The sequence below is a fragment of the Microcebus murinus genome, chromosome 12 (genome assembly GCF_040939455.1).
Source record: "Microcebus murinus isolate Inina chromosome 12, M.murinus_Inina_mat1.0, whole genome shotgun sequence".
Lineage (NCBI taxonomy): Eukaryota > Metazoa > Chordata > Mammalia > Primates > Cheirogaleidae > Microcebus > Microcebus murinus.
Window position 1 is genome coordinate 93,431,300 of NC_134115.1, and position 13,490 is coordinate 93,444,789.

At 50.8% G+C, this 13,490-nt stretch overlaps 1 protein-coding gene across 7 annotated transcripts in view; it reads right to left on the reverse strand.

Moving 5' to 3' along the window:
- Positions 1-200: 200 nt before the first annotated feature.
- SEC16A (SEC16 homolog A, endoplasmic reticulum export factor) overlaps positions 201-13,490 on the reverse strand; it is a 38,912-nt gene continuing 25,622 nt past the window's right edge. For 6 of the 7 annotated variants that reach the window (XM_012782037.3, XM_012782036.3, XM_012782034.3 and 3 more), the window contains 13 exons: positions 13,113-13,305; positions 11,615-11,857; positions 10,927-11,009; positions 9,526-9,678; positions 7,228-7,305; positions 6,983-7,039; positions 6,713-6,809; positions 6,133-6,267; positions 5,790-5,866; positions 4,801-4,875; positions 4,243-4,302; positions 3,312-3,377; positions 201-1,899 (listed from right to left, as the gene is read on the reverse strand). In XM_012782037.3, the coding sequence (XP_012637491.2) occupies positions 1,831-1,899; positions 3,312-3,377; positions 4,243-4,302; positions 4,801-4,875; positions 5,790-5,866; positions 6,133-6,267; positions 6,713-6,809; positions 6,983-7,039; positions 7,228-7,305; positions 9,526-9,678; positions 10,927-11,009; positions 11,615-11,857; positions 13,113-13,305 (1,386 nt within the window). In that variant the 3' untranslated portion in view covers positions 201-1,830. The remainder of the gene's footprint in view (positions 1,900-3,311; positions 3,378-4,242; positions 4,303-4,800; positions 4,876-5,789; positions 5,867-6,132; positions 6,268-6,712; positions 6,810-6,982; positions 7,040-7,227; positions 7,306-9,525; positions 9,679-10,926; positions 11,010-11,614; positions 11,858-13,112; positions 13,306-13,490) is intronic. The other variant, XM_012782033.3, reaches the window with a different exon arrangement.

Genomic DNA, 13,490 nt, shown 5'->3' on the forward strand with positions numbered 1-13,490 from the left:
CCCGGCCAGGTCGCCCCTGCCCTCACCCCCTACCTCGGCCAGTCCGCCCCTGTCCTCTCCCCATTCCCCCCTCAACCCCGGGCAGCGCCCCCACCCCCACGGCCAGAGGCAGCCAGGCATGGAGGCGTCTGCCAGGCTGCCTGCAGGACATCTGCACTCCCCACCTTCCAACAAACAAATGGGAACCCACGCGTGAAGTGCTTGAGCGCGCAAAATATTTTATTCAACAATTTGCAGTGTAACAATTTGCATTTAGGAAAAATAGCAGCTCCCACCTGCAGGAAGCTTCTCGAATCAAAAGTGGTGAGCAGTCCACCAGAGAACAGCGGGCAGGGCCGGGCTGGAGGAGGTCCCGGAATCCCAGGACCTCACCGAGGGACACAGGGCTGCCTGTCCTCAGGGACAGGCCTTTCTCAGAGTGACGAGACAAATGCATCCAGTCAGACACATCTGTGGAACATCCTGGAAAACAGTCTGGGTCTTTCCTAGATGATCATGTGAAACAGAAAACTGGGACGGGCCCGTGCTAATTCCGCATTCTACAATTTCTACACTTAAATTTAAAATTTAAAATACCTAACTGCTTATGTCTTCCCAGCAGAGCCTACAGAAATTATTACCTACTGATTTTTATAAATATTTAAATCTTTTCTTTTTCTCAGTCTCTTTAGTCTTAACAAGAACAGGAACAGTTTTCAGAACAGTCGATGAAGCCTTAAAGCTCTGGGTCCGCCGAGCGGAGGTCTTCCCCAGGCCGGTCCTCACGGCCGGGTCAGCAAGGAGCAGCGGGAGGGCTCTCGGGTTCCAGAGCTGCTGGCAGGAAACTGTATAAGCCACTTTCTTCAAGATGTCACCAATACTCAAGTGATGACGCCCACGTGAGAGAGAGCCGGCCATCTAGACGGAACTACGGAAACCATTCTTGAGAAGGCGTAGCACTTCTCCAGCTTGCGGCCTCAGGGCCTCGACAGGAGACTCACCAGACTACTGTGTGCGCAATGAAATCAGGTCTCTTACAGTCGCAGTTCTGGCAGTGGCCCATCGCTCAGAACCCGCGCGGCAGAGAGCAGCGCTCTGGGGCCCTTTCCTAACCGCTGAGCCGCACCTCGTGGGGGAGGCGCAGTGCCTGTCTTCTAGGTGCACAAAATCACCCACCGTCCTAATTAGGCCACAGAAAGTGAAACGAGGCTGTCGCTACAGGAGAGAAATTCACTTCAGTAGCCAGAGCCGCTCTCAAAACCTGTGAACTGTTGCCAAGCGAACCCCACGCTTTGCTGAGGCCGCCTGTGAGCGCGGCTTCCTGCGGTCGTTCTCGCAGGCTCAGGAACGGTCAGGGCAGAGCAGCCCCTGGCTGCAGGGCAGGTGGCTGTGTCTCCCTCTCGAGTCACACATTCGCTCTTTCCTCCCAACATCCTAAAGGAGCCCCAGGATTAACGGGGCAACCATTCACAGTTGAGTTTTGAGAGAGGCCCCAGGTTACCGACGCATTGCTCTCCTGCAGCAAAGAATTCTAGATTCGCTGAATGGAATATTCTTAAATGAATGAGAATATTATATCCTAAATCATCTGAAATGACTTAAGTAATATTGTTTTCGGTGAAAGATTCTGAGTCAGAGATTCACTCTTTCCATCCAGCATCTGAAAGGAACGGCGGGGTAATTTCTGAAATAATTCATCAAGACGGGGCGAGGCAGGAGCTGCAGAGTGTGGCCAGCTTTGAGTGACCGCCCCGTCTGGGGACAGGAGCGAGGCCATAGGTAGGCAGTTGGGTTCTTGGTGGAGAACAGTCTTCTCAGGGTTCCAAATGCAAACCCCAAACAGGGACGGCTCTAGTTCAATGCCGGGTATTTCCTCTGGCCAATCCTCCCCGGCCTTGAGCTCCCAGAGGTGGTAGAGACCTGAAAAGAAATGGACAATATTGACCTCTGGGGACGATGCAGCAGGGCGCGGGTTGATGTAGTAACTGCACAGGTTGCTGAGGTCGGTAAGCGCAACGCTGTGTTTCTGTTCCCCAAAGCCCAGAACGGATAAGTCCGCACCGAGTCAGGCTCCCCTAGGAGTGCTGACTGCCAGCAGCGTCTGCTATCTCGGCGGACAAGAGGTGCCTCGGTTTTTTCAGGGCTCTTAGACCTAAGGCCAATTCTGCAGAGCTGGCACACTGAGTCTTCAGTGAGTCCAGGGAGGGACAGTGGCCTGTGCCTGGCCTACTACTGCAGGACACCAGGTACAGCCTCTGCTCCCTCTCGAAACCTGAGGTCAAAGTCAAGGGATTTTTGTAAAGGTAAACTGTAAGATAAAGGTTAACAGGAGGGAAGAAAACCACCAAATCTTGAAGCTGAAAAGCAAGAGCCGTCCAGGCAGCGAACCGGGATGCAGGGACCCTGAAGGAGCAGGGCAGGGAGCGCGGGCTGTCGCGGGACTGCAGTTGGGAGGAGTAAGGCCGCCCACGGGCCGCTGCAGGCAGACTGGCATGGCAGTGGGGCCTGAGTGCCAGGACACCCCTAGACCTCTGCCCCCTCAGCTCCCCTAAATTGGCAGCCAGTCCGTTCTCTACAGGCAATACCAGAAGGAGGAAAGAGATGGCTCAGAAAGGAGAACCAGAGCGAACATTCAAAAACATTCTCCACTGAAGTGCGTGTGACCTGGCCAGCGGTGGCCGAGGGCACAGCCTGAGGGAGTTGGACAGCTCTGGGGATGGAGACGCCCCTCCGGCTTCCAGAGAGAAGCAAGGAGGACCCTGCAGGGAGCTGCACGCAGAACGGTCCCGGGACTTCAGCAAGAGCTGGCACCAGAAAATGCACAACCACCTTCCGTTCTGAAGAAAATGATTTCTGCCCAAGAACCCTACAGAACACACCAGTAAGATAGAGGCATTTTCAGACGGGAAGGGTCTCTACAAACTCACCTGTGCACCTTTTTGTTAAGAAGCTGCTAGGAAACGAAATAAAAAAACAGAAACATAAAACAAAAGCAGCAGCCAGTGGAGGATGTGTGTGGCCAAGACAAACAAATGGCCGAGAAAGGCAACAGCAGGGGAGTCCGACTGCCCCAGGGTGAGGGAGGAGAGCAGGAGCCTGAGCCGTGGGAAGCCCGACGGAGTCCCTGAGGTCATCAGGAGCTGAGTACTCAGATCAATTAGGCAGAGGTGGCGGGACAGGGAAAGGATGGTGCCCGTGGGCCGTCGCTCGGTGGTGCACCGTTTCCATTATGAAGACAGTCCGGGGAGGGAAGCTGATAGTCACCGAGCACTGGGTGGGGAAGTCAGCAAGCGAGCTGGTGTCACATGTGGGGGAAGACAGGGGCCACTCACCTGTGCCAGCTGAGCAGGGTTGTAGAAGGGCACGGTGCCCCCTGCGGTGGGGAGGTCGCCAGGAGCCTGAGAACCACAGAGAAGTCACCTCAGCAAGGCTGTGCTGCACAACAGCTGGTGTTTCAGCCACAGACACAGGCCCTGCTTCTAAGTAAGGGTTGATAACACTGCTAAATAAGCACAGAAGCAGGTCAAAGATACTGCTTGCAATACTGGGTTTAATTATATAATGGTTCAGAGAAAATGGTAAAGAGAAAAGCCACATGCAGAGTAAAATGCTTTAGACACCAGAACATGCAAAGATAAGGAGTGCAGAGCACTGGGACGTCACACTAGTGTCAGTCTAGGCAGTTAGTAGGTTTTCTGGTTACTTCAGACCTCAAGTACCCAGCTCTGAAACCCAGCGTTCCAATGTGCAGGCAGCAGTGTCGTATCAAGCCTTTCTGCTGAGCCACTGGACATGGCTCAGTCCCATGATACACAGGGAAGATGGAGTATTCCTCCGTCCCCACCCAGACTGGCTGCAAGACGCCGTCACTGCCACTCTCACTGGCCTCAAACAAACCTTGCCATGCTTGATCAGAAAGAAGAACCCCTCCTTCCAAAGGAGAGCACCCCGACCAGGAACGCCCACACAGCGAGGCTGCGCCCCAGGCCCGTTCATTTGAAAACCAATTGAGAAAGGGCAACGTTACTATGAGCATCTGGGGTCAATTCAATCATCAAGGCATCTGGATACTTAAGAACAGAATCCCTTTAAGGCCATTTAAAGAAAGGAACACTGCACCCTTGGCCACGTGGTGTTTGCATGAGACAGCGGGGTGGGGTGGCTGCACAGCACACACAACGCGCCCGCTCTGGCACTCTTAAAGGAACAACAAAGCGACACAGCTCATCCTCGGAGTGAGCGAGAGCCGCCAGCCACAGGTACCTGATTAAAATGCTGGCTTACTTCACGTGATAATGAACTCATTGAACTACAGCGCGAAAGCTACAAAACAGCAAGAACACACACAAAACACAGACAGAAAATCAACATGCATGTCCAAGCTGTCAGTTCAATTTCAAAAGCTTTTTGATGCCATTAGAACTGATATAATTCAAAAGGGAAAAAAGCCAGAGTTAGCTTAAAATTCCTATTTTAATGTAATGTTGTTATTAACAAATAACCATTAGTTTTGGGGCAGAGCAGAGGGAGCCTGTCCAGCCCTTGCCCTTAGCCAGCTTCACCTCATAGCATCGTGAAATTCCAGATCATTCCATGCTGTGCTGAGGGATGACTTACCATGGTCACCTCAAACCCCTCATGCCCTATTTGGAGCTCCTAAACAGTTTTGCGCAATCACAATTTTTTCCTAGGAATATGACACTTTGACGTGTTTTCATTTCTAAACTGACTTTTCCTGCCCATTATCATCCATTTTTAAAGGAAGGGGCAATTGGAGAAGAAGACTGAGCTGCAGGAAGCCACGGGCATGGTGCTCCTTACCTCCCCTCCCTGGGGACAGTCAGGTCGGGAGGCTGGGAGTTCGGAGCCAGGGTGCAGTGCTGCAGAACCTAAAACCTGCGGGGAAAAACAAGAAATGCAGCAACTACCAAATCCCAGAGAATTTTAAGTCTTTCACATCAGGCAGAAAAATAGTGAACTGTTCCTCTGGCCTGGTACAAACACCCACTTCCACGTAAAGTGCTCCGTGGTGAGAAGTCAGGAAAGGAAAGCGTCTGCCGTGGTGTCCCACTCTTACTGTCCTGTCAGCTCCAGACCCTAGCAGCTCATTGCTGAGCACCTGCTATGTCCTGCACAGTCCTCGAGGCCCCACGACAGCTCTGCCATCTGTACTACTGTTATTCCCACTTTACGGGGGTGGGGGGGACTGAGGCTTGGGGAGGTTTAGTGACCACCCCACACTTTAAACAGTGAACAAAACATGCATTTAGTAATGAGTAGAGGACCGGGATTAGACCTAGGCCTATCCAGCTTCAGAGACTGTGGTCTGACCTGTTCTACTTCACAGGATTTTGTTTTTTTTAAGGTGAAGGTATACTTTATTTTTTATTACTAGTAGGTAATTTCTTGTTTTTTTTTTTAACTTGGGAGTAACTTTATAAAATTTTTTATTGTGGCAAAATACACATAAAATTTACCATTGTGACCATTTCTGAGTATATAGTCCAGCGGCATTAAGTATATCCACACTGCTGTGCAACCATCACTACCAACCATCACTAGAAATTTTTAATCTTCCCCAACAAAACCACTTACTCCTTAAACAGCAATTCCCTGTTCCCCTCCCCAGCCCCCGCAACCTCCACTCTACTTTCCGTCTGCACACACACGAGCATCAAACGATTCGGATGGAACATTATCTGTGTACAGACTGGGCACTGATCCACAGAGGGCAGGAGCCTGTCCTGGGCAGGACTGGCAGGCATGTCCTCACTTGGTGCCTTTCCCCGTTTCCTGCCACATCTGCTCACCTCTGGACCGGCCTGGCCCCCAGCTGGAGCTTGCCCTTCCCCGCCAGCCCCGTCTGCAAGTTGCGGTTCTTCTGCATCTGTGAACGAGAGAGTGCAGGAGGCCGTCATTCTGTCCAGAACATCTCTGGGGTTTCATTTAAAACATCCCAAGAACAAGAATTTCACGTCATACACTCAGAGAGGAAAAGGTGAAGGAATCGGGGGGAAAAAAAGCACAAACCTTGGGTTCTTTGCATGCTGGTCAGGTCATTCTTTTAAAGGGAGATTTAGGCCAGAGACACAAAAAGAGAGAGGGTCAAAGCCAGGCGGCTAGTGCACTGGGGCTCGCTCCCGTCCTGCCCACCTGGGTTTGGTGCGAAGCTGGCAGGAATAGGGAGCGGGGCCAGTGGAGCAAAAAGGTCCGCGGGAGGAAGAGCTGGCTCACTCCTCTGGGTCCCACGCGGATTCAGAACATCAACGTAGCGAGCTCTAGTTCCAGCTACAAAGAGGGAGGGGAAGCAAGCTTGGGTCCACACAGGAAGTGACCCCCAGCTTCCAACAGCTCTGTTTCCTTTGCAGCAGAAGAGAAGCAAGCAAGATGCCCTGGGAGCCACACGTGGCCTGACCAGAAGAGGGACCGCTCTGCCAGGCAGCTTTGTGTGGTCTCTTGCCCAGGGGAGGTTTCCTGGTTCCTGCCACGACCTCTCCAGCTCTGTTTCTGACTCATCAGACACCCCGTGCCCACGGTTCAACACCCAGGGTGTGCTGAGGGGTATTTGATACTATGGAGAAGTGGACTCTGCCCCCCAAGGATTCATCTTCATGACACTGACATCACCTTCTGTGGTGTGACAAATGCCATCTCATACCTGCTACAATAGCTAAACTCCCGTATCTCTTGGACTGTGAATTACCCAAATGAGCTCTGCTGCCGGGACGCTTACCTGCTCTCCTGGAGAACACATTCACCCCCGCAGGGCCAGCGGGCACGGCCTGCACAGCCTTGGGAAACGCAGTCGGAGGTGGGGGCGGGGCCTTCTTCTGCAGAGGGAGGAACAGACTCAGAAATCCACTCCACACACCCAGACGCCCACCGGGACATTCCAAAGGATGCTCCAAAAGGAGTGCCAAAACCCCACGCAGTATAGGTGCAAGAAAGGCTTTTCCTTCCACTTACAGCCTAATGCCCAATAATAACTCAAATTGTAATTTACCTCTTCTTCCGGTTCATTTAAATTCACCCACTGGTTTTTCTTTTCATCCCAAACAATCTGTCAAGATTTTAAAAAGAAAAGGAAAAAAAAAAAAAAATCAGTAGATTGAAGCTCAACAGTATTAGAATCTGATAAATTATGACACTTTCAAACTTCAGAAAATCTACTCAGGTCTGTCCTGAAAGTGACAGACAAATCATTAAAATTCCTCCTGATCCCCACTGTGTGTATTTTTCGACACTCACTGATTTGTTCTTGTCATCTGGCAAATAAGCTTCTGTCCTTTTTTTCCCAGGTAGCCAACGGGAGAACCAGGATTCAGTCTAAATATAAAAACCATCACAACAACCTTACAAACGTCACGCTCCGTGAAACAAGCCAGACATAAAAAGATAAACACTGCATGATCCATTTCCATGAGGACCCTACCGCTGTGGGACCCACACAGACTGGAAGGAGAAGGGGTGCTGCCAGGGGCTGCCGGAGGGGAACAGGGAGTCAGCGTCTTTGGGGGACAGAGTTTCGGTCTGGGAAGAAGAAAAAGCGCTGGAGGGGGATGAGGGCAACAGCTGCACAACGTGAATGTGCGTAATGCCACTGAGCTGTGCACTTAGAAATGGTTACGGTGGTAAGTCTCGTGCTATGTGCATGTTGCCATAATTAAGTCAGACCAACAATGTGCCTTTAGGAGCTTTACACGTCCGCACACCAACAGACAGAGCCTGCACGTCCTCCTGCTCTGTGGAGGGAAGGCAGGCTGAGAAAGTCAGCATGGGACCCCGCACGACAAAGTCCCCGTTTCCCATGCTAGGAGAACGTGGGTGTTGGGGACATTTACTTCATTCTTCACGTGCTGTACTTCATTTCCAATTAAAAAAAAGAAAAAAGCATCAGTAGCTACCTACACACTCTCACTTCTGTTTCTCTATGAAGCCCACTGAGCAGATAAACTTATGCTTGAGATCTGGAATAGTCTGTTTGCTTAAAATCTGTGTGAAGTGTCATGTTTTATCTCACAGTTCACACACACTTTGAAGTAAATGTGTGCTTATTTTTAAGACAGTAGCCATAAAAGAAAAACCTGATAAATGAACTCCATTAGCATGAAGAACTATGTTCTTCACAAGGCCCCCCTGGGAGTGCAGAGGCCACCTGCAGACTGGAAGATGGTCGCAGTGCATGCACCTAACACGGGGCTCGTATCCACAGTGCATGAGGAACCCCCGCAAGGCATTGAAACAACCCAACTAAAAACTGACAGGCTGGGCACAGTGGCTCTCGCCTGTAATCCCAGCTACTCTGGAGGCAAGAGGACAGCTTGAGGACAGGAGTTCAAGACCAGCCTGGGCAACATAGCAAGACTCCATTTAATTTTTTTTTTTTTTTTTTGAGACAGAGTCTCACTTTGTTGCCCGGGCTAGAGTGAGTGCCGTGGCGTCAGCCTAGCTCACAGCAACCTCAAACTCCTGGGCTCGAGTGATCCTTCTGCCTCAGCCTCCCGGGTAGCTGGGACTACAGGCATGCGCCACCATGCCCGGCTAATTTTTATATATATATATCAGTTGGCCAATTAATTTCTTTCTAATTATAGTAGAGATGGGGTCTCGCTCAGGCTGGTTTTGAACTCCTGACCTTGAGCAATCCGCCCGCCTCGGCCTCCCAAGAGCTAGGATTACAGGCGTGAGCCACAGCGCCCGGCCTAATTTTTAAAAATTAAAATAAAAACGTTAAAAAGCATGCAGAGACTTGAACAAACACTACACAGAAGAGCAGAGATGGTGATGAGCCCATGACAAGGTGCTCAGCATCATAACTCCGCAGGGAAATACCTCCAACCCAGCAACGTGCTAAAGGCTAAGGACTGGCAACACCCAATGCTGGTGGAGATGTGAAACAACTGGGACCGTCATCCTCTGCTGCTGGCCGTGCAACCTGGTACAGCCATTTAGGAAAACTGTTCAGCAGTGTCTCCTAAAGCTGAATAGACACTTATCCTGTGACCTAAACGCTCCATTCCTTGGCATATACCCAAAATATATGAGTACGTTCACCCACCGAAAAATACAGACAAGAATGCTCACCTGGCTTTATTGATAATATCCCCAAACTGAAAATAATCCAAATATCTATTATTGGGGGAAGGAGAAAGGAAACCGTGGCGTAGGCCTACAGCAGACACCGACACAACAAGAACGAACCAACTGCTGCCGTCCGACCCCTATGGCCACCCTCTGGGGTGGGTTTGACAGGTAATGGCCATGAGGGAACCTGGGGGCCTGGATGTGTCCTCATAGTGATGTGGGTGGTGGTTACACGTATGTACAAATATATACACGCTCATTACACTGTTGTAGGCTTTACACACTGTGTGTACAAAAACAATTTTAAATGTTCAATTTAATTAACCAAGAAACTAATGCTTCTCCCTTGCCTCCACTGTATGAGGACAGCTGCCTCTGGGAAGCTGAGCCTGCTTGCTCAGAACCTGCCCCGGCCCGCCCTGCACAGCTGGATGGGAATGCCAGGGGTGGGCTGTGCTTTACCTTCTTAGGTTCCTTCACCTCTTTCTTGACGGCTTGCCCAGGTCTCTTCATCTCGGAAGCAGATGTCAGAGACAGAGGAGGCTGAGCAGAGCCCAAGTTAGCACGATCCCATCCTGCAGGGCTCTCTGAGTCCCGCGACGTTCTCGAGGGGTCCTGTCTCAGGGCAACACAGAAGCTGGCTCTCCTGGGGCCTCGTATAGGACCCAGAGGAGAGCAGGGGAAGCACTGAGAGGTCAGCTGACTCTAGTGACCAGAGCAGGGAGGGGACTGAGGAACGCAGCCCTTGCCACAGCAGGACAAGAGCTGCTGTACTTAACAAGCAGCCCTGTTCGGGAGTGTGGGGTACTCAGAATGCAGAGTCTGGTGTCTTTGGGAACGGCTGGCTGGAAGAAGAGGAACACGTACGTGCACCAAGGACAAGACTGGTCAGAGCTGGGTGGTGTGCACTTACATTGTTGTTATTGTTTGTTTTTTTTTTTTTCAAGACAGAGTCTCGCTCTGTTGCCTGGGCTAGAGTGCCATGGTGTCAGCCTAGCTCACAGCAACCTCCAACTCCTGGGCTCAAGCGATCCTCCTGCCTCAGCTTCCCGAGTAAGCTGGGACTACAGGCACACACCACCATGCCCGGCTAATTTTTACTATGTATTCTTAGTTGGCCAATTAATTTCTTTCCATTTTTAGTGGAGACGGGGTCTCGATCTTGGTCAGGCCGATTTTGAACTGCTGACCTTGATCGATCCGCCCACCTCGACCTCCCAGAGTGCTGGGATTACAGGCGTGAGCCACCACACCCGGCCTACATTGTTTTTAATACAGTTAAACTGTCTTTTTTACTGTTCCAGGGACAGAATATTTTGGTAAAACATATAATGAAAGTTTAAACTACAGCAATTGCCTACTGATGAGCCGGGTATTCATAAAGAAGGTTCCAGAATGCAGGCTGTCTGAAAATGGCTGTCCCTCCTGGTTATGATCAGGGCAAACAGAGGAGGTATTTATACCAGCTATGTCTGGTGAAATCATTCTCAATGTTAGGAAAAAAATGAAAATGTTAGAAATTCTATTGTAGAAGAAAAGGTGTAGAAATCAGGAAAGTTCTCCATTTTGGAAAAGTTAAAATTAGTAAGGGATTTCATTGTATCTGGGTATTTCTTCTACTAAGTTAAAGCAACTGTTTTTATACCACTGAAGTCTCCCTTCCCCTGTCTTTCCTTACCAACATTTTCACCAACTCTTCATATTTTAAGGATTAAAACTATCTAGAAGTACTTCCTCTTTAAGAAAAAATTTTAAAAAATAATTTCATCATCTTTATTATTTCTCTACGTACACCTAAACAAGGAGTTTGGGTACTAACTCAATGAACTTCATGGAAAACAGTTAAAATATGTGGGAAAGTACCAGATTAGCAAATTTTCCACCAAAGTCTTCTTCACTTAGCTCCGGAAGTGAGTGTCCAACAGGCGCCTCCTGTGGCAGTGTCCCTGTCAATGGGAAAGAGGGACACCGTGGTCTCAGTGCCACTGGACATGGAACAGAAGGAAGCAGGACATTCTGTGACACACAAGTCAAGGAACATACCAGCTTCTTCCTGGGCTCACCACGGTGTTTTCAGAAAGCAACACTGAAAATTTTCCCAAATGTTTGGAAGTTATTTTGTTTTTTAAAGCCTGGCTTATGTTTTGCTTTATCCAAACAGATAAAAACAGGCACAGACCAGAGATAAGACCCACCAAATCGACCTCTAGATAGACGCTCACGACTCCACTTGTGCATCTCACAAGGACCTCAGAAGGACCATCTGAAGACAGATCCTGGGAGCAGCCTAGGCCATTTTGTCATGCTCTGAATGGTCATTTAAGCTCACATTATAACAAAAAGCCAAATCACAAAAGAAACTAGTATTAATAGTCCTACTGTAGTGAGATTCTTAACCCATTCAGTCTATAACTTCCAGAATTTTTGGTCTACATTAAGTCAACATAACTTGTTCCAAGCTCAGATGACTTTAGTCTCTTCCCCCAATTGCCCCCTGAACACCAGACTCAATGTAGCCTCTGCTCTCGAGACAGCATCTTGGCAGACCCACCTGGGTCCGTGCTCCTGGATTCCTGGAGTTGTCTATTTTCCTGGAGAGATGGTGTGCCAGGTGGCAGGCCATGCCCTGGGTACAGAGCTGCAGGATCAGGCCTGGAGGGCTCTGGGAGGCCAGGTGCAGACCCTGGCAGTCCACAGCCAGGACCCGGCTGGAGGGGGCCTGGGGGCGGCAGCACTGGGAACATCGGAACCCTGGCAGGGTTGGCTAGCTGGCCACTGGAGAGCGTCTGTGGAACTGCACAGGGGCAGTGGAGAAGAAGCCAAAGGTCACAGAGGTTAACTCCGGGGTCACTAGAAGGAGCTGACTGGTGTACACTGAACACATTTATTACTAGTTATTTCGAGTAGCCACACTGCTTTCATTGAGGGGTTGGAAATCCAATAATCAAAGCAAAAAGTGCTGAAACCATCAGCAGTTTGGAGAAAGCAGAACATTTACTTCCTAGGGGCCGTGGCAGGCACCAGGTGAGGCACAGGCTCCAGTCTACTTAAGAACCCAGTGCAAGCTGGTGAGTGGCCTCTGGACACATAGCTCTGCCATGTCCACTGACTCCTCTCTTCCACTGCCAGAGGTGAAACAGGCCACTTATCCATCCATCCATCCATCTGTCCCTCCATCCAACTCAATATATACCCAGGGAAAGCTGCTGCCTACCAGCACCATGCCGGGCAACCAGACACATCAGAAACAGAACAGACAAGGAGTCTTAATCGGGGGACGTAGGGGCTGGATGAACCAATTAAGAAGATAAAATAAGAGCTAAGAAAGACAATTGGCCAGGGAGTGGTGACAGGGCATCTATGGGTGAAGAGGAGTGGACAGCAGGAGGGGAGGTGGCAGTGGCCTGGGTCCTAAGCACAGCTGGAGCACAAAATGGGGGTGGGGAGCAGTGCAGGAGGTTGCAGGGCCAACCCCGCAGGGCTGTGGGCACTGTGAGGAGTCTGTGCTGTTCTTAGAAGGGCAGGGGACCCTGAAGGCTGTGGGGTACATGCAGGAGGTGGGCGGGGAAGGAAGGGTGCTCATCAGGCAAGCAGTGAGGGTGTGACGTGGGTAGGATGCATGACAAGATTTACTGACAAACTAGAGCTGCAAATGAGAGAAGGAGGTTTGGGCTCTAACTCCTGGAAGAATCCGTGTTGCCCTTCCCGAGACGGGGTGGATGAGGAGGAGCGTCCAGTGCCCGTGGGGGCCCCAGTCCAGACATGGTACGTTTGCGAGGTCCCTGGAAAAGTGTGTGGGCAGGCCGAGGACACAGCTGGCGTCCAGGGCACAGGGCTCGCTGGCGTGGGAATGGCAGGGTCAGCATATGGCTATTTGCAGCCATGAACTTGATGAGCTCCCCAAGAGAGGAAGCTTAAGGAGAAAAAGATGAGCTGCCCAAACCACTGTTGTTCTTGGCTCTCCTGGCAGCAAACACAAGCATCCACGTGCACAGCAGTCCCTGGCAAGGTGCACAGGCCCCTCCCGGCCAGCGCGAGCGTGGGCTCACCTGAAGGCAACAGCCGCACACCCTGGCTCAAGTGATCGGTGCTGGGCGCAGGCACCACCAGCAGCAGGTTATCAGTCTCCAGATCCACCTGCTGAGCGAGTCCTGGACCATCCAGCTGTCCCACCTCAGAGCTGGGTGTGCTGGGACACTGCTGGGGGAAGGCTCCGTCCTGACTCCACACCACAATCCCCTCCTAAAGGAGAACAAGTCCAGCCCTGTGGATGCACGTCTGGCAGCCTGCGGCTCACGGCGACAGCCCTCTCCCCAGCCCCGGCCACCCTGGCTCTGCGTTAGGAGAGCGTGACGCCACTGAAGCCCTTTCTGGGGAATTAGGAAATTCTAACGACACGCAAACTTTATGACTATATTGTTTAGATT